This window comes from Penicillium lagena (assembly GCF_028827675.1).
Source record: "Penicillium lagena strain IBT 129212 chromosome Unknown utg000008l_segment0_segment0, whole genome shotgun sequence".
Classification (NCBI taxonomy): domain Eukaryota; kingdom Fungi; phylum Ascomycota; class Eurotiomycetes; order Eurotiales; family Aspergillaceae; genus Penicillium; species Penicillium lagena.
In genome coordinates, this window is record NW_026623229.1 from 818,282 (window position 1) to 836,201 (window position 17,920).

Consider the following 17,920-nt stretch of genomic DNA (forward strand, 5'->3'; position numbering starts at 1 on the left):
CCAAAAGGAAGTACCAGGTACATGCGGACCCTCCGGCCGTCCCCAATTCACCTTCTCCCCAACGACTACCCTTCCCCCCGCCGCACTCTGGCACACCTCTTAGCTTCCCAACCCTCGTTCTTTTCACATTGATAGCCCGATGGATTACTCCTACTACAACGCCTCTCGACCTCAGCCCTACTCGCTCTACGGGTTGCCCACCCCCGACCAACAGCCCGGGACGCAGACCGACGATGCCTTCGCGGACTCGTTCCCCCTGGTGCGTCCCCGCGAGAATTTCCCCTGAGAGTGGTCCACAGAATCTGATTATCTATCCAGAATAATACCTACAACCGGAATCTCGCCGCTTTCGACCCTTCTCTCCGTTTCGACGCCTCGTCATCATCTTTTGCTCCGCCACCGGGGCACTCTCCACCAGACTCGTTCACCAAACAGTCTGTGTCGAGCAATGAGGTAGCCAGTGCCCAGCAGACGGGCCCAGCCTCGCTCGACCACGATGAGAATGCGATGGCCGTGGGAAGGAGTAGCAGCGAGGAGAAGGAATCGATGATCCCCATGCAGAACAAGCGCAAGGCCCAGAACCGAGCAGCGTATGTGTTATCGCATTGCCTAGCAATAAACCCCTCCACAGACTAACAAGCCGCACCAGCCAACGAGCTTTCCGCGAACGAAAAGAACGACATGTCCGCGAACTCGAAGAAAAAGTCACAGCCCTCGAACAAGAATCTAGCACACTCCAAGCAGACAACGAGCGTCTCAAGCGCGAGCTCGCGAAGTACGCCACAGAGAACGAGATCCTGCGCGCAACATCTCAGCACTCTCATCCTGCCGCCGGGAACAGCAGCGCGCACGACCAGCATCCCCCCGAACCGATGGTGACCGGGCCGATGAAATATTCCCCCACGGACTTTTACTCCAGTCTCATGCCGGACGGGACGGGTGCGCCGCCACCACCGCATCACCGTATCACTTTTTGTCAGGTTACGGGGGAGAAACTGCTCGATGCGGGCGCGACGTGGGATCTTATCCAGAATCACGGGCTGTTTAAGCTGGGGAAGGTGGATATTGGTGATGTTACGGATCGGTTGAAGGGGATGGCGCAGTGTGATGGGCAGGGACCTGCTTTTAAGGAGGGTCAGGTCCGTCAGGCTATTGAGGAAAGTGTGGCGGCGGGAAGGGATGAGCTGATCTGAGGCACTCGGGTGTTCTTTCTGCACCGTCATGTTTCGCATTCGGTTGGTGTGGTTTTCACGATTATATTACGACTATCTTTGGAGTATTTTGGCGCTAGGAATTGAATGATGGATGGATGGATGGGTGGGATGGCAATGGGTTATCGTTACTGTCGTCGGTTGAATTTGAACATGGCCTTACTGACCAGTATATATATGCCTCTACAGCTATCACGCATTATTTGATGGTATCCAAAGTCCTAATGATTGCATTGTACAGTGTCAATTCTGTCCCCATTTTCTGGCTGGATCAACCGCTCGATGAAATGAAAGGCCAGTCAGTCAACCAATACGCTCAAAGACCAGCGACCTGTCGCTGATCCAGCTGGACATGGCCGACTCGGTGACTTGATTTTTTGATAATGTACATCCCGCAAACCCAATCCAATCCGATTCAAACAAAACATTGGCAATCAATCCCAGTCATCATCATAATCTTCAATGTTGAGGTCATCGTCGCCCGCCTTGTCGTCCTCGTCAGACCGTTTCTTCAGACGGACGTCACTTTCTTTCACGGCGCCCAGCTCGACGAGCAGACGCTCGATATCTATGGTCTCCGGCCTTAGCACTGAATCCCGCAGCCAAAAAGAAAACCAGCTCACCTTCAATCTTCGTGCGTGGACCCTTCAGCTCACGCAAGGTAACCAGCTGTCTCCGAATCTCCGTGTCCTTATATACCAGGATCGTCGGCGTGTTCCGCTCCGGATATCCCTCAATGCACATGTCGGCGCGGATCTCACAGAACTTGACATCTCCGAACTTGACAGCCAGCTGCCGCCACAGCTCGGTCAGGACCTGCGACTCGACATTCCCGCCCTGCGAGGTGAGGTTCACCAGCACAAAGGCCCCCTTCGAGGCCTCCGTCACCTCCCGCGCATAGTCGACTTTCTGAAGCGGGTAGACTTGGTTGAAGAGGCTGGTTTGCTGGAGGGTTGAGAGTTCGGCTAGCCGTTTTTGACTGGTTGGTTTGGGGGGGTTTGGTTAGCTTGTGAACAATGTAGGCTTGGGGAATCTAATATAATAGATTTACCGGTATTGCTGCAGGAATGCCTCGTCCTCTTCATCTTCGAGAGCATCCAATTCATCGAGGTCCTTATCTTCCAGGCGGTTCTCATGTGCTCTGCGCTCGGCTTCGATCAGGGCTTCCTGGATGAGAGGCTCCGGGTCCTTCGGTTTCTCGGGAATGATGCCATGTTGGCGGAGGATGTCGTTCCTGCAAAGTTCCCGGGAGTAAGACACTGATTGTAGAACAGAAGGAAAAAGAACCCATACCACTCCGTGTCTTCGTTCTCATTGACCTCGACCTGCATACTGGGCAGTGAGTGGTTGAAGAAGTCAAGTGTCCCGTGCAGCTCCAGGCCACCTCCACCTGTTTGCACTGTTTGGCTCGGGCTGCAAACACACGGAAGGCCACTTAATCACTCTTGCCATAAACAACGCCTGGAGGCTGTGGTCCACCCAACACGCTCTACCTCAATTATCACCGAATATTCATCCGTGGGCAACGATGCACATGCTGTAGTTGCCTGCCCCGCCCAAATCCCTTAACCGAACTGCACTTGACCCGCAGTCAATTGCCCTCGACCTTCCCTGAACCCTCCCACCCCCCCAGCGACTGAGAAGGACACTCTGCGGGCGCAATCCCAGCAGCTGTGGGCACCATGAGCTACATGAAGAAAGACGAGGATGCCGATCAGGTCATGATCAAGCTTGATCGCACCTCTGTGTTCCAAGATGGTATTCCGCCTCATCGTTTTCCCCCCTGGGGCCCGCACCCTCGTGCGCGGCACACAATCCACCCACTTCGTACTGACCGATGCACTCGTCTAGCTCGCCTTTTCAATTCCTCGCCCATCTCGCCGCGCACATGCCGCACCCTCCTGACAAAGATCGCCGTCCTCCTCTTTACGGGGGAGCAATTCCCCACAAATGAAGCCACCACCCTCTTCTTCGGCATCTCCAAGCTATTCCAGAATAAGGACCCATCCCTACGCCAGATGGTCTATCTGATCCTGAAAGAACTAGCCGGCACTGCGGAGGACGTGATCATGTCGACGAGTATCATCATGAAGGACACTGCGGTAGGAAGCGATGTGTTGTACCGGGCCAATGCTATCCGGGCGCTGTGCCGTATCATCGATGTAGGTTTTGTGTGATTGGCATGGCAGTGAGGATGCTGACTATTTTATGTGAAGGGTTCGACTGTGCAGGGTATCGAGCGACTCATCAAGACGGCCATTGTTGACAAGACCCCATCGGTCTCGTCCGCAGCGTTGGTTTCTTCCTATCACCTCCTTCCCATTGCGCGCGACGTGGTCCGGAGATGGCAAAGCGAAACTCAGGAGGCGGCTTCGTCCTCGAAGCAATCCCACGGTTTCCTAGGTTTCGCGGGCAGCGCGCATACCCACGCTATCTCGCAATCAAACTTCATGACCCAATACCATGCGATCGGCCTCCTGTATCAGATGCGCGCGCATGACCGCATGGCGCTGGTCAAGATGGTCCAGCAGTACGGTGCTGCGGGTGTGGTCAAGAGTCCGGCGGCTTTGGTCCTCCTAGTCCGTCTAGCGGCCAAATTGGCGGAGGAAGACCCTAGTCTACGGAAACCCATGATGCAGCTGCTGGATGGCTGGCTCCGTCACAAGCACGAGATGGTCAACTTCGAGGCAGCCAAGGCCATCTGCGACATGCGCGATATCACCGATGCCGAAGTCTCGCAGGCCGTCCACGTCCTGCAATTGTTCCTGTCCTCGCCGCGGTCGATCACGAAATTCGCCGCCATTCGCATCCTTCACAACTTTGCCACGTTCAAGCCGAACGTCGTCAATGTCTGCAACCCTGATATCGAGACGCTCATTTCCAACTCCAACCGCTCCATTGCCACCTTTGCCATCACCACGCTGCTCAAGACCGGCAACGAAGCTAGCGTCGACCGCCTGATGAAGCAGATCTCGGGCTTCATGGCCGACATCACCGACGAGTTCAAGATCACCATCGTCGAGGCCATCCGTACGCTCTGCTTGAAGTTCCCGAGCAAACAGGCTGGTATGCTCACGTTCCTGAGTGGTATTTTGCGGGATGAAGGTGGCTACGAGTTCAAGCGCACCGTCGTGGAGAGCATGTTCGATCTCATCAAGTTCGTCCCCGATAGCAAGGAAGAAGCTCTCGCCCACCTGTGCGAGTTTATCGAGGACTGCGAATTCACCAAGCTCTCTGTCCGAACCCTGCACCTTCTTGGTGTCGAGGGTCCCAAAACAACGCATCCGACAAAGTATATCCGCTATATCTACAACCGTGTCGTTTTGGAGAATGCAATTGTCCGCGCCGCGGCTGTTACCGCTCTGGCTAAGTTTGGTGTCGGACAGAAAGACCCCGAGGTCAAATCGAGTGTTCAAGTGCTTCTCACCCGGTGTCTTGATGACACGGACGATGAGGTGCGGGATCGTGCTGCGCTTAACCTACGGTTGATGGGCGAAGAGGATGAGATGGCCGGGGCATTTATCAAGAACGACTCGATGTACTCTCTGTCCACTTTCGAGCACCAGCTGGTCATGTACGTGACCTCGACCGACAAGCAGACTTTTGCTGCTGCCTTCGACGTCTCTACCATCCCCGTTGTCACCCAAGAGCAGGCTCTGGCCGAAGAGCGAACCAAGAAGCTCACCACCGCCACTCCCACCCTCAAGGCTCCGTCAGCTGGTCCTCCCAAGAAAGCGGGTGGCGTGGCCGAAGCAACTACGGCTGCTGCTACCCAGAAATACGCCGAGCAACTCATGCAATACCCCGAGCTCAAAGCGTATGGCAACCTCCTCAAGTCCTCCCCTCCTGTCGAGCTGTCCGAGAGCGAAACGGAGTATGTCGTCACTTGCATCAAACATATCTTCAAGGAGCATATCGTCTTGCAGTATGATATCAAGAACACCCTGCCGGATACCGTCCTAGAGAACGCCACTATAGAGGCTACGCCTGCAGAGGAAGATGTGCTGGAGGATGATCTAATCGTACCGGCGCCGAAGCTCGCCCCCAACGAGCCGGGCGTTGTCTACGTAACATTCAAGAAGCTTGGCGGCGAACACAGCGTCCCAGTCACCTCCTTCACCAACAACCTCAAGTTCACCAGCAAAGAGATCGACCCGAACACCGGCGAGCCCGAGGAGAGCGGCTACGAGGACGAGTATCAGGTGGAAGACCTCGAGTTGACGGGCAGCGACTATGTCATCCCCACATTCGCAGGAAGCTTCGACCACGTTTGGGAACAGACCGGTGCCAACGGCGAGGAAGAGAGCGAGACTTTGCAGCTCAGCAACATGAAGAGCATCACAGGTATGTTCTTTGTCATTCTCAATTCTCAATTATCTCATACTAATTCCCAAATCCAGACGCCACGGAACAATTGATCTCAGCGCTATCCCTGCAACCGCTCGAGGGCACCGACGTCGCCCTCAGCACCAGCACACACACTCTCAAGCTCTTCGGCAAGACCGTCTCCGGCGGCCGCGTGGCCGGCCTCGTCAAGATGGCCTTCTCCAGCAAGACCGGCGTCACGACCAAGATCACCGTGCGCGCAGAAGAGGAGGGCGTGGCCACTGCCGTGATTGCTTCGTTGTCCTAGAAAATAAGTTCGTTACTTGGTGTTCTGTTTGTTTCATTTTACCTACATTGGGCTGTTATTTCCTCCTTTCCCCGTGCCTGTGTTCTCTGCCCGAGTTTCTTTTCTATAGCAAATTGTAGTAGACTTGAGCAAAGATTTGGTCTTTTTCTGTCCGTCTGTGTCTGCCTCTGTGGTGTGCGTGTGTCTCTGTGTGTTCTTAAGCACGCTTAAACCTTTCTTTGGCCTAGGTGACTGACCTGACTGGTGGTTGGGCTCTTTGTTTACTTGTAACGAGTGATATGAGAGAATACTCGCAAAAGATGTGGATATGTTGTGCTAAGCCTAGAAGTATGCAGGAGGGGCTGTGAAGAGCAAAGGATAATATAAGAAGCACTGCAGATCTGACTGGTATCTGATGCTATGCGTTAACATGATAAACGTATACACATGGAACCAGCGCCATGGGTGCCGAGTTTCATAAATTCTAGCCCCCCAGATATCTAGACCTGCGCAGCTCAAGTCCATTTGGAAGACTTGAGCGCCCACTCTACCGCTGTCTGTACATTATCCGTGATGGTCTTCGGCGTCCAGGCGGGCTCGCCGCCCGTATACACACCAGTCCGCACGAGAATCGAGTGCCAGCTACTGCCGATCTCGCTGCGATAGGAGTTGGCACCCCGAATATCTGATTCCGGGTTATCGCCAACCATGTACACTTTCTGCAGCGGCGGAAGGGTCGCGTCGTTTCCAAAGATGGCCGCTCGATTCCGAAGCAGTTGTCGCTCCGCAAACTCATATGTTCCCTGGTAGGGTTTGCCGATCACGATCTTCTTCAGCTCGACGCCTTTGCTGGGTCCACCTGTTGTTGCGGCCCAGACGCCCTCCAGGGCCTCACGGAAACCACCCTGCCCAAGTCGTGGCAGCGGATATGCGGCTGCCCACCACAGGTCCGGGTTCGAGAAGTATAAAGGCGGTTGGCCGTCCTGCTGGTAGCCGTGATTGGGAAGGTCGGTGCGGCCGTTCGTCTCTGCTTGCGTACCCATCAATCCCTGGGAGGACATTAAGACGTCCATAATGACCTGCGTGTCCAGAGCCCAGTCGCGCGGGTCGTTGAACACGAATACGGCGTCAAATTTGAGGCCCTTCGTCGGGTCTGTCGGGTCAATTGGCTTCGGTAGAGGCCGGGAAAATGTGCTGTAGTAATCCTGGAAGTTCTTCGAGAAAGGCCAGACGGATGGATAAGCCGTGAAAATATCCCCGGGTGTCACCACGTTCTTGAAGCCATATCTAAGAATTTCTGTCAGCAACAAGCCGAGCCAGCAGCATGGCAAGACTCCACATACTGTTCCGCTACACGTCGGCAGTTGTCGCCATCACCACCTACCACCAGCACGCATTTATTCTCCAGCGAGCTCGCCTCGTCAACACCCCTGACCAGTTCCGCAAAAGGCGAATGGCTCTGGACAATCACCGAGGGATCCAATGGGACTTGTAGCTTGTCACTGATCTCAGCCACGCGCTCTGTTTCGTGTGTCCCGCCACCATTGGTGAGTAGGATGAAGGGGATGCCCTGCTCCTTCAGGAGTGCCAACGAGTCCGCGGCGCCTGGAATGGGTTTGGAGGATCGGAGGAGGACACCATCGATGCTGCACTTCAGTGTTAGATTGGAGAGGACAGGTATCAGTTGTTTGCATACATCCGTGCTACTCACTCGAACGCAAAGGCGAAGTTCGGGATGTGCGAACTGGCTGTTTGGATAGCGCGGCGACTGATGGGGACGCGGTAATGGGATGATGCGCGCCGCAGCAGGCCCAGAGACTGCCAGACTGGTTGTCTCATTGCGCCAGAGAGGGTGGTGGTATGTGATACAGTGAATGAATGAAGAGGCAAAGAGGGGAAGGGGCAACGGGTGAAGTGATATCACCCGGGCCTTATCGCGCAGCTTTATCTTTTTGCCATCTTCACTCACTCACCACAACCACCATATCTCCCGCCTGGGCTATGGCTGGCGCTCGCCATGTCTGCGTCGGTCTATCTCCCAGCGGAAGTTGTCGTCCACATTGTTGAATTTGTCTTCGGCGAGGATACGGTATACCTGCCGGACCAGAAAGAGAAGCAACGGGACCTACATAGCTGCTGCTTAGTATCACGTCAGTGGTACTCGGCCTCTATCGGCTTCCTTTATCATCGACCATGTTTCGTGAAAGGAAATAGCTTTGCCCAGTTGACCACCACTATCTGCCCGCCTGTGGGAGCTAGGCAAAAGCGAAAGGTTGACCTGGGGTCGCTGGTGCACTGCTTGGACCTGGGTGGCTTGGTCCATCACAGTTCCAACAGTCTGACGGCACGGCTGTTAAGTCGAGTCAAGAAAAATCTGGAGTATTTTGTAGCTCCGAGTGTCTCATTTGCGTAAGTTTCGTTTCTAGACGGCACAACTTGACACACTTCCCTGACTGGCTGTAACTATTAGGTTGAATAGCTTGCCGTCATTGGCCAAGTGCCACAAACTCCGCTATCTCGATCTCTGCCGCATCCACGGACAGATCGAATTCATGACCATGAAAAAGGCCATTGGTCACCTTCATGAGCTGGACACTTTATTTCTACCATCATTACCATTTTGCTCTAGCATCGATGAAGACGCGGCTGGGATCTGGCCGTCTTCCCTTAAATGTCTATGGCTCACCGGCATCGTTCAACTAGCTGCAATGCCTTCATTCGTCTTCCCTCCAGCGCTCGAGAGTCTCGTTTTACAGCACTGCCGGGATCTTAGGCTGTCAGACTTAGAGAGAATCCTGAACAGGCCACAGCTTGAGTCGCTCTTGTCGCTTTCCCTATTTGATGTCAGCTTCTTTGAGGGTGAGGACGGCGACAGCCCTGCGATCTATTATCTTCCCAATCTCATTTACCTTGGAATTTCATACGACTCCCTCGAGCGCCTCATGATTTTCCCGCCACTGCCACCTTCATATTTGGGTCCCTTGTCTATCAAAGTGCTCGAGGTCAGAGGTGATTTTCAGGGAGAGGAAGCAACATTTGACCCGGAACAGCTGATTGAAGCGCTGATGTTGAACCTTTCCAGCCTTCGCGCTTTGCGTCTGCAACAACGGCCTACTTTTCTGGACTCGTCACATGTGGAAGAGATTGAGCGTCTCCTTTGGAGACATATCCTTGCTCTTCCGCAAGAACGTCTGGACGAGGAGGACCTCTACCACGAGGATATGGGAATTGTGATTTCGGAGATGGCGTATGAAGAGACACGGAATCTTCCGGATGTTGAGAGGACCATTCGCTTTCCAGCCTATCGCCACATGGAGTAGTGATGACATCCAAACAAGCCATTCTGGTCAAGGAGATGGGACTCCAAAAGCACCGGGGGACTTTTTCTTCACCATTCACGATAAAATTTTGATTAGATTATTGTACATAGCATCGGATAGCAATCATATTTGCCCTACTTCCGTTTATTTTCTCATACATACTTCGTATACTAATGTCATGCCTCAGGTGTCAGTCCACGTGATGCCCCTCTAGGGTTCCATTAGGGCAAGCTGTCGGCGGGGGGTGATCCTTGTTCCGTTCGTGACTCAAGCTGCAACGATTCATTGTGCCGTATTGCCCTTGTTCCAGAGTACTCTGAGGTGAGTCCCATTGGTTCCCCTTCCCTGCTTGATCTTCCTCCTAATTTTCTTCACCACAGCACCATGGCGGACTCCGAATTGCCCCACCGTCCCAAGCCCGAAGAGACCAAAGAAGCTCCCGCGGAGAGCGGCGAGTCCAAGAACGCCAGCAAGAATGCGCTGAAGAAGGCGGCCAAGGAGAAGGCTAAAGCAGAGAAGGCGGCCGCACGCGCAGCCCAGGAGAAGGCTCAGGCCGCGGCCCAGGATGCCAATGACACGGCCAAGCACCTCTATGGACCGATCCCCCCGACTGAGGATGTTCTGCCCTCGACCCGGTTCGCTGAGCTGACCGATGACCACTATGAGAAGGAGGTGACCGTGGTGGCGCGTGTGGACAATGCGCGCGTGCAGAGCGCCAAGCTGGCCTTCTTGATGCTGCGCCAGCAGGGCCAGAAGGTGCAGGCCGTGATTGCGGCTGCGGAGCCCATCTCGAGACAGATGATCAAGTACACTGGTGGTTTGAACGTCAACTCCATTATCCAGGTCACCGGTATTGTGAAGAAGCCCGAGATCCCCATCTCGTCCGCCACGTTGAGCCACCTCGAGATCCACATTCGCAAGGTCTACATGATCTCCGAGGCGCAGCAGATGCTGCCCATGCAGGTCAAGGATGCTGAGCGCCCGCCACCGGAGGGGTCCGAAGAAGGTCAGGTCGACGCTGAGGGTGCGCCCATCGTCACCCTCAAGACCCGTCTCGATAACCGGGTGCTCGACCTGCAGACTGAGACCAGTCAGGCCATCACCTGGATCTCGAGCGGAGTGTCGGAGCTGTTTGCTGAGTACATGATCAAGAGCGGCTCGCGGTGGATCTTCACGCCTAAGATGGTGGGTGCCGCTACGGAGGGTGGCAGCAACGTTTTTGAGATCAAGTACTTCAAGCGCAATGCCTTCCTGGCGCAGAGTCCGCAGTTGTACAAGCAGATGTGTATTGCCGGCGACATGGATAACGTGTTTGAAATTGCGCCGGTGTTCCGTGCAGAGGACAGCAACACACACCGTCACCTGACTGAGGTATATAGCAATCCACCCCATTCTCGAGAAATGCATTAACCCAGCCCCGCAGTTCTCCGGTCTCGATTTTGAAAAGACTTTCCGCCACCACTACCACGAAGTGCTGGAGTTCGCTGAGGACCTTCTTGTGTTCATTCTCTCCCAGCTGAAGGAGCGGTACGCGGACAAGATTGCAATCATCCAAAAGTCGTACCCGAAGGCCGGCGACTTCAAGCTGCCCAAGGACGGCAAGGCGCTGCGACTGAACTACATGGACGGTGTGGCCCTGCTGAAGGAGGCGGGTGTGGACATGTCGGAACAGGAGCGGTTCGAGAACGACTTCACCACGGCGATGGAGAAGCAGCTGGGCCAGATCATCCGTGACAAGTACGACACAGACTTCTACGTGCTGGACAAGTTCCCCATGGCCGTGCGGCCCTTTTACACTAAGGCCGATCCGCAAGACAAGCGCTTTTCCAACTCGTACGACTTCTTCATGCGCGGCGAGGAGATCATGTCGGGCGCGCAGCGTATCCACGACATCAAAGAGCTGGAGGAGTCGATGCGCGCCAAGGGCCTCGACCCGGAGCACGAGGGCTTCGATGACTACCTCAATGCTTTCCGCCAGGGCTGCTCGCCGCACGCCGGTGGTGGTCTGGGCCTGAACCGGATCGTCATGTTTTTCCTGGGTCTGCCCAATGTTCGCCTGGCCACGCTCTTCCCTCGCGACCCGCAGCGTCTGCGGCCATAAATCATTAGATATGAATGTTCTTTGCCTCTTTGAAAATGAAAATGAAAAGCATTTCAAAACCATTGCTATTCCCAGCTAGTCATAAAAACTTCACCCTTTTGCGGAAGTCGTGGACCCGCGCAGCCCGGTTGTCAAGACTGGTAGCTTGGTCACTGGTATGCCAAATTGGACGGAGTTCTCGATCGACGAAGCCAAGAATGTCGATGTCATTGATCCTCGGCCCGGTCTGCCCGTTACCCATTTCTCCCTGGTTTCTGCCTGGTTTCACGGCGTACTATGCTCTGACGCAGATCGTTAAGGCGCCTGCTAAGGACGTTGTCGTTGTTAGCGGTGCCGCTAACGCGGTGGGGAATATGGTGGTTCAGATTGCTAAGAAGGTGATCGGATGTCGAAAGGCGTGTTTTGTTCATTTTTTTTCTTGGGGTTATTGCTAATCCTGTCTAGGTGACTGGTATTGCTTGCACAGATGACAGGTGCAGGTGGGTGGAGAAGCTGGGAGCGGATGCCTGCTTGAACTAAAAATCGTCTTCGTTTAAGCTAGAGTTCACTAAGATGACTGAGAGCTTCGTGGAGATCTACTTTGGTTTGTCGTATCTCCTCCCATGATTCCTTTTACTGCAGAGGCTGACTGTGGTGCGATATAGACAATGTTGGCGAAGAAATCCTGGACTTCAAGTTGACTCGTCTGGCAAAGTTTGGCCGTGTTGCTGCTGGGTAAGAAAGACATAATTTTAAAGAACTTGGAGAACGCGGGCTCACTCTTTCTCGTGGCACCATTTCCAACTACAACCGTGATGTCGACATCATCGGTTTGAAGAACTTCCATGTACGTGGTTTGAACCTTCAATAAAAATCAAGTCTGACTCGTCTACAGGAAGTTATTACCATGCGTCTACAGATCCTGGGTTTTAATAACATCGATTGGATTGACCACCTGTCTGAGGTGCGGGCCATCCTCGTCGACGAGTGGAAGAACGGGAACATTATCATTGGCGACGAGAGTGAAATGGTTATCGATATAGATTTTGCTGATATTCCTCGTACCTGGATGATGTTGTATTCTGGAGGCAACACGGGAAAGCTAGTTATGAAGGTGAGGCATTAGTTGAGTCCATACACAATTTCAATATTTAAGTTCGTTCGACAGGACTAGCTGCATGGCAGTTTGAATATTCCAATGAAATAATTCATCAAAGAGATTTCAGCCGACTCTCCAACTTACACGATAGAAATTGAATCCAACCTCCATAAGCTCAGCAAGGGGTAAACCAAAGACCACATGAAAGACATGCTCACCACAATGTTATCATAAGGATATACATGAGCTAGGGGGCGGGGAACACGAGGGCCACGTACATGCATAAAGCTCGATGCACTGATCAGACTTGAGACATTATTATAAAGTCAGGCCTGCAACCTGCAGCAGCTGCTGTAGCAACCCCAGCAACCTCATCATGTTGCCAGAAAAACATACATCATGCCACCTGCAATTTTCCACCGTTTGTCTCACTCTATCACCCTTGCTTGAGGTCTTAGAGGGCCGTCCATCAACATATATAAATAAACGATTCTGTACGCCACAACCATTCTCAAACTCGTCATTCTTATTCACTTACGAAGTTGAAGAACGCTTTCTTGACAATGATTGCCTCTATCAAAGCACTTGCTCTGGCCTTGATGCTTGCAGCATCAGGAACTAGTGCCGCGCAGTGCCAACCCGGCCGTGACTACTGTGGCTACCACCTCCGTTCTCTCGGTATGTATTTTGGATATCCGGTCGGAATTTAATCAACTGACATGAAACTCTGGCACAAGGTTACACCGAGCAAACTCTCAACTCTAGGGCTTCAAACGGAGATTCCTCCAATGCACTGTTCCTGTGCAGCTCGCAAGGTATCCAACTCATCGAGCACTGTCGCTCGTGCAAGCACACCCAAGAAAGTGTGACTGATTACTGTGGATTCGACTGAGGCGTGAGTTCTGCCTTTCAGCTTGATTTATTTCTATTTTTGACGAGTCTACAGGATAGGAGATACAATCGGAGGAACTTTAGATCTAGATAGGCACAAAATGATTTCACGAAGAGAGCCCACATAGTTTCGAACAATATGACAGCGTCTGCCATTTCCATTTGATAATTCCTGTGGCAACATGATCAATCCAAGTAATAAATAAGAAAAATTGCAGGATAAATTGATCTGCAAAGCCCCCCCCCCCCAAGCCCGATATTCTTAAAAGGTTCCCTCGCAGTCTTCGATTTAGAAAATGCACCCTCAATCCCAATAGCATTCCCCTTAGGATCAACATAGACGTGAGCCCCCGTAATATGGAACATAGTAATCTTTCCAACGTCGTACGAAACCTCTAGGTATGACGAAGTAGCCTTGCGACACGGAAAAGAGGAGTGGTTAGAACCAGAAATACGGGACTCAGGGACGAGAATTGTGGTCGATGGAGGGAAGTTGGCCATGTAGCGAGCAGCAGCTTATATGATCTATATAGCGAGTCAATTCATCTTTCGTCGGAGGCCCACATTACCGGGAAAGAGCCGAACTCCGGATCGTATCGTCCGATTTCGCTCTTGATTTTTATTATGCTGAAGAAAACCGCATCAACTACCCCCTAGATCAACAACTGGCTGTACAATGGCTGCCCAAGAAACAATGCAGGCGGTGGTGTTTCATGGCCCTTATAAAGTGGCCGTTGAACGTCGGCCGATTCCGAAAGTGCGGGATCCCGAAGACATTGTGATCAAGGTGGGGTATACGGCGCTGTGTGGCAGGTGAGTATTCTCGACTCAACGATTGAAGAGATGCTAATGGTATGAACTAGTGAACTGCACATGTTCCGGGGATTGGAGCCCGCGGGCACCGGGTTCATCATGGGCCATGAGTTCGTCGGCGAGGTCGTTGAATTGGGCAGCGCCGTCAAAACCATTCAGAAAGGTGATCGCGTGGTCAGCGCTTTTACTACATCATGGTATGTATTCCTTTATTCTATACAAGTGCCTATTTGACACGGCTATAGTGGCAAGTGTTTCTACTGCAAGCAAGGCTGCTCGTCGCGCTGCGAGAAGAATACCCTCTTTGGATGCGAGAACCAGGATGGCGGACAGGCTGAATACGTGAGGATTCTACAATAAGACCATGTTCACCGACCTAATATCTAGCCAGGTCCGGATCCCGAATGCCGATGGCTCCGTCATGAAGGCACCGGAGGGCATCCAGGACAAGTTCCTGGTCCTCATGGCGGACATCTTCCCGACGGGATACTTCGCCGCTAGCAATGCATTCAAGAACTCTACTCCCGAGCAGATTGCCGAGCAGACGGTCGTCCTGATCGGCTGTGGGCCTGTCGGGCTCTGCGCGCTCATCAACGCGCTGGAATTTAAGCCTAGACATCTTCTGGCCGTGGACTCCGTCCCCTCGAGACTTGAGCTGGCCAAGTCGCTTGGTGCTGAGCCGTGGAATTTCCAGACTGACCGCGCCGACTTGGACAAGCGCGTCAAGGAATTGACAGAGGGACGTGGCGCCGACGCCGTGATCGAGGTGGTCGGGTTGAGCCCTGCGCTACGCACCGGCTTCGACCTGCTGCGGCCGTGGGGGACGATCAGCAGCGTGGGCGTTCATAATGGCGAGGTATGCAGAGCAGAGGACAAGTGATAAATAAGATCGTTGCTGATATGGGTGGTATAGATTCCCTGGGATGGCAACGAGGCCTACGGGAAGAACCTCACCATCCAGATGGGCCGGTGTCCCGTCCGGTCGGTGGCTGAGACGGCCCTAGCTATTCTGGAGAAGAACCAGCACAAACTTGGGTGAGTACTATAATGGATATGATTGTTAAGTAAGTGGGCTAACGCAGCACAGGTTCATGGCGGAGAAGATTATGCCGCTGTCGCAGGCCGTAGAGGGCTATGAGCTATTCAACGCGATGAAGGTGCAGAAGGTGGTGTTTGAGGCTGATCGATAAATCAATTGATGAACAGGATTGATGGAGGTGTAGTGAATGAATGAATGAATAGAAACATTGAAAATGAGAAAATAAATAATGGTGGTCAGCCAGTCAGTCAGTCCCGCCCAAACCCAAACCATTCTTTCTTCCTTTCCCTCTTCCTCTTCCCTTCTTCTCTCTCCATCGTTCCATCTCTCTTTCTCTCCTCCTCCACCTCTTCTTCTCTTCCCATCGTCATCCATCCTCTTCCCCCTTCCCCTTCCTCTTCCTCTTCCCTCTCCTTATTCTCTCCCGCTACCCCTCCATCATCCCTGCCTCCGTCACGTTCCCCTCCCATTTCTCCACATCTCCGACCGACACTCCCACCGTCTCGGTAAGTCGTCTTGTGCACCAGCCAAAACGCGCGTTCTGGTTCCTGGATATTGCAGGGACTGATCATCGCGTGACTCGGCGGTTTAGGCCTGACTTATTTTCCCACCTACACGCGCGACCTTGAGCTTTCCGATAAGGACAAACGTCGTCACTTTACCCACCTCCCAACACCATCTCAACCCCCATCCGACCCCTCCGTTTCTACCTTTCTTCATCATCGAAAACATGGACCCCAACGAGATGCAGCAAAACGCTCAGGTTATGGATGAAACCATGGCCGACGCTTTCAACGACAGTCTTGGCGAGGGCGACATGGAGGTCACTCCCAAGACCGAAGAGGAGTACGCGCAGTCGATGCTGACTCTGCGTGCCATCGTCTCGTCCAAGGAGGCTGGTGTCATCATCGGCAAGGCTGGCAAGAACGTCGCCGACTTGCGCGACGAAACTGGTGTCAAGGCCGGCGTGAGCAAGGTCGTCCCGGGCGTCCATGACCGGGTCCTGACCGTCACCGGTGCCTTGTCGGGCACTGCCCAAGCCTACGCGATCGTTGCCAAGGGCCTGCTGGAGGGAGCTCCGCAGATGGGCATGGGCGGCATCATGTCCAACAACGGCACCCACCGTAAGTATTTTCTATTCTCTCATATCCTAGCCGCAAGGGCCTGGATGTACTGAATAAAGTGCGCTAACATAATCCAGCCGTCCGGCTCCTGATCTCGCACAACCAGATGGGCACCATCATCGGACGACAGGGTCTGAAAATCAAGCACATCCAGGATGCTTCTGGGGTGCGCATGGTCGCACAGAAGGAGATGCTTCCTCAGTCTACGGAGCGAATCGTCGAAGTCCAGGGTACACCTGAAGGCATCGAGAAGGCCATCTGGGAAATCGGAAAGTGCCTCATTGATGACTGGCAGCGCGGCACTGGCACCGTGCTCTACAACCCCGCGGTCCGTGCGTCCCTGGGCTCGCCGCCGCTGAACAACAGCAACCCAGTCGGTAGTGGTGGAAATGGTGGCAATGGTTACACCAGCCGTCAGTACAACCGCACCGGCAACGGTGCCGACTTCAGCGACAACAGTGGCTATAGCCGACGGTCCAACTCCGATGCTGGTACCCGTGGATACCCTCTCGTCACGGAAGATGGTGAGGAGATTCAGACTCAGAACATCAGCATTCCTGCGGATATGGTTGGATGCATCATCGGCCGGGCTGGCAGCAAGATCACCGAGATCCGCCGCAGCTCGGGAGCTCGCATCTCGATCGCCAAGGCTCCCCATGATGAGACTGGTGAGCGCATGTTCACGATCATGGGAAGCGCGCAGGCCAATGAGAAGGCTTTGTACCTTCTGTATGAGAACCTCGAAGCCGAGAAGACTCGCCGCAGCCAGCTGCCTCAGGAGTAAAACACTCCTGTAGACGAGAGTTCTCTGGCCATGGTTCCATATTGTGTTCTTTGACCTTACGACTTCTTCGGAGACTGTCGGTTACGACCAGCGGCGGTCATATGCTAGCGCTTTGTTTTTGTTGTTCTCTTTTTTTAATTCTATTTCCTGATACCTGCACTCTCACCGAAAAGAGGCAAAAGTGTGCTGCGATGGACGGAGTTGTGCACAGTCTTGTGTGGTGATCGCTACCACAGTCGAACTGAGTCGCACCCTTGATTTTGTCCCAATCCACTGATGCTGGCGTCGACACCTTCCATTCTCCAATCATCCAGCTGCTTTTCGCCCCGATCCTCTCGCCTTTTGTTTTGCTCCTTCGACTACCGTCACCTCCCTTTTGCCTCTGATTCCGCCGCCCTGTCCCTACCTCAAAATCTCTCTCCTTTCCCCGAGACAAGATCAAACGACCCCTTGATCGAGGAGAGGGATGATCTTGTCCCGTCTCCGCCGCTTTCTCCTTCCAATCTCGTTTACACCTTTTATCTTCTTTCAAATCCTGTCTCATTCCCCATTCTTGTCCCACGCTCTTGAAAACGCCCCGAAACCCCTTAAAAAAAAGAAAAGCACTCCTTATCTCTTCTCTCTCTCCTAGTTCTCGCCTGAACGAACGCCCTTCCCTCAGTTTCTGCTTTCTCTTCCTCCCTGCCTCCCTTTTTCTCTCTCAAGATCATATCATATCTTACCTGGTGTCCCATGCTCATGTGTATGAATGTGACTAGGGCACGCCATAGTATATTGAAATATGATGAAACAACTCCAAAAAAAAAGAAGGAAGACATGCATATCTATGGGGCATATAGATATGATCTGGAATCCTTTTCATTGCATTCTCGTAGGTGATGTTGTCACAGAGTTAATTGAACATAGTAGATCTAGTATATGGCTGTAACAAAGGTCTATTATGTCCC

General features: G+C 53.1%; 9 protein-coding genes across 9 annotated transcripts; 7 read left to right on the forward strand and 2 right to left on the reverse strand.

Annotated features, from left to right (window-relative positions):
- Window positions 1-139: 139 nt before the first annotated feature.
- On the forward strand, window positions 140-1,193 carry rsmA (putative bZIP transcription factor (Fcr3); the record flags this gene model as incomplete). The annotated part of the gene is made up of 3 exons (XM_056982814.1): window positions 140-259; window positions 319-590; window positions 650-1,193. The coding sequence occupies 3 exons, from the start codon at window positions 140-142 to the stop codon at window positions 1,191-1,193; spliced, it is 936 nt and encodes a 311-aa protein (XP_056828308.1).
- Window positions 1,194-1,645: 452 nt separating this feature from the next.
- Window positions 1,646-2,542, reverse strand: N7510_010890 (phosducin family protein; the record flags this gene model as incomplete). Its single annotated transcript, XM_056982815.1, has 4 exons — window positions 1,646-1,779; window positions 1,835-2,190; window positions 2,263-2,445; window positions 2,505-2,542. 4 exons carry the CDS (start codon window positions 2,540-2,542, stop codon window positions 1,646-1,648), a joined length of 711 nt encoding a protein of 236 aa, XP_056828309.1.
- A 351-nt stretch (window positions 2,543-2,893) lies between these two features.
- N7510_010891 (coatomer subunit gamma) lies at window positions 2,894-5,844 on the forward strand (the record flags this gene model as incomplete). Its single annotated transcript, XM_056982816.1, has 3 exons — window positions 2,894-3,373; window positions 3,428-5,555; window positions 5,612-5,844. 3 exons carry the CDS (start codon window positions 2,894-2,896, stop codon window positions 5,842-5,844), a joined length of 2,841 nt encoding a protein of 946 aa, XP_056828310.1.
- A 494-nt stretch (window positions 5,845-6,338) lies between these two features.
- Window positions 6,339-7,662, reverse strand: N7510_010892 (putative HAD superfamily hydrolase; the record flags this gene model as incomplete). The annotated part of the gene is made up of 3 exons (XM_056982817.1): window positions 6,339-7,156; window positions 7,252-7,469; window positions 7,535-7,662. 3 exons carry the CDS (start codon window positions 7,660-7,662, stop codon window positions 6,339-6,341), a joined length of 1,164 nt encoding a protein of 387 aa, XP_056828311.1.
- A 178-nt stretch (window positions 7,663-7,840) lies between these two features.
- On the forward strand, window positions 7,841-9,143 carry N7510_010893 (F-box domain protein; the record flags this gene model as incomplete). The annotated part of the gene is made up of 2 exons (XM_056982818.1): window positions 7,841-8,232; window positions 8,294-9,143. The coding sequence occupies 2 exons, from the start codon at window positions 7,841-7,843 to the stop codon at window positions 9,141-9,143; spliced, it is 1,242 nt and encodes a 413-aa protein (XP_056828312.1).
- A 384-nt stretch (window positions 9,144-9,527) lies between these two features.
- On the forward strand, window positions 9,528-11,244 carry dps1 (putative aspartyl-tRNA synthetase Dps1; the record flags this gene model as incomplete). The annotated part of the gene is made up of 2 exons (XM_056982819.1): window positions 9,528-10,514; window positions 10,567-11,244. 2 exons carry the CDS (start codon window positions 9,528-9,530, stop codon window positions 11,242-11,244), a joined length of 1,665 nt encoding a protein of 554 aa, XP_056828313.1.
- Window positions 11,245-11,796: 552 nt separating this feature from the next.
- On the forward strand, window positions 11,797-12,349 carry N7510_010895 (uncharacterized protein; the record flags this gene model as incomplete). The annotated part of the gene is made up of 4 exons (XM_056982820.1): window positions 11,797-11,827; window positions 11,889-11,927; window positions 11,982-12,070; window positions 12,119-12,349. The coding sequence occupies 4 exons, from the start codon at window positions 11,797-11,799 to the stop codon at window positions 12,347-12,349; spliced, it is 390 nt and encodes a 129-aa protein (XP_056828314.1).
- A 1,498-nt stretch (window positions 12,350-13,847) lies between these two features.
- On the forward strand, window positions 13,848-15,216 carry N7510_010896 (alcohol dehydrogenase family protein; the record flags this gene model as incomplete). The annotated part of the gene is made up of 6 exons (XM_056982821.1): window positions 13,848-14,026; window positions 14,077-14,223; window positions 14,272-14,368; window positions 14,418-14,882; window positions 14,940-15,061; window positions 15,114-15,216. Coding segments are annotated over 6 exons (1,113 nt in total), but the record flags the coding sequence as incomplete, so codon positions are not given.
- A 579-nt stretch (window positions 15,217-15,795) lies between these two features.
- Window positions 15,796-16,973, forward strand: N7510_010897 (KH domain-containing protein; the record flags this gene model as incomplete). The annotated part of the gene is made up of 2 exons (XM_056982822.1): window positions 15,796-16,189; window positions 16,267-16,973. 2 exons carry the CDS (start codon window positions 15,796-15,798, stop codon window positions 16,971-16,973), a joined length of 1,101 nt encoding a protein of 366 aa, XP_056828316.1.
- Between the last annotated feature and the right edge of the window lie 947 nt (window positions 16,974-17,920).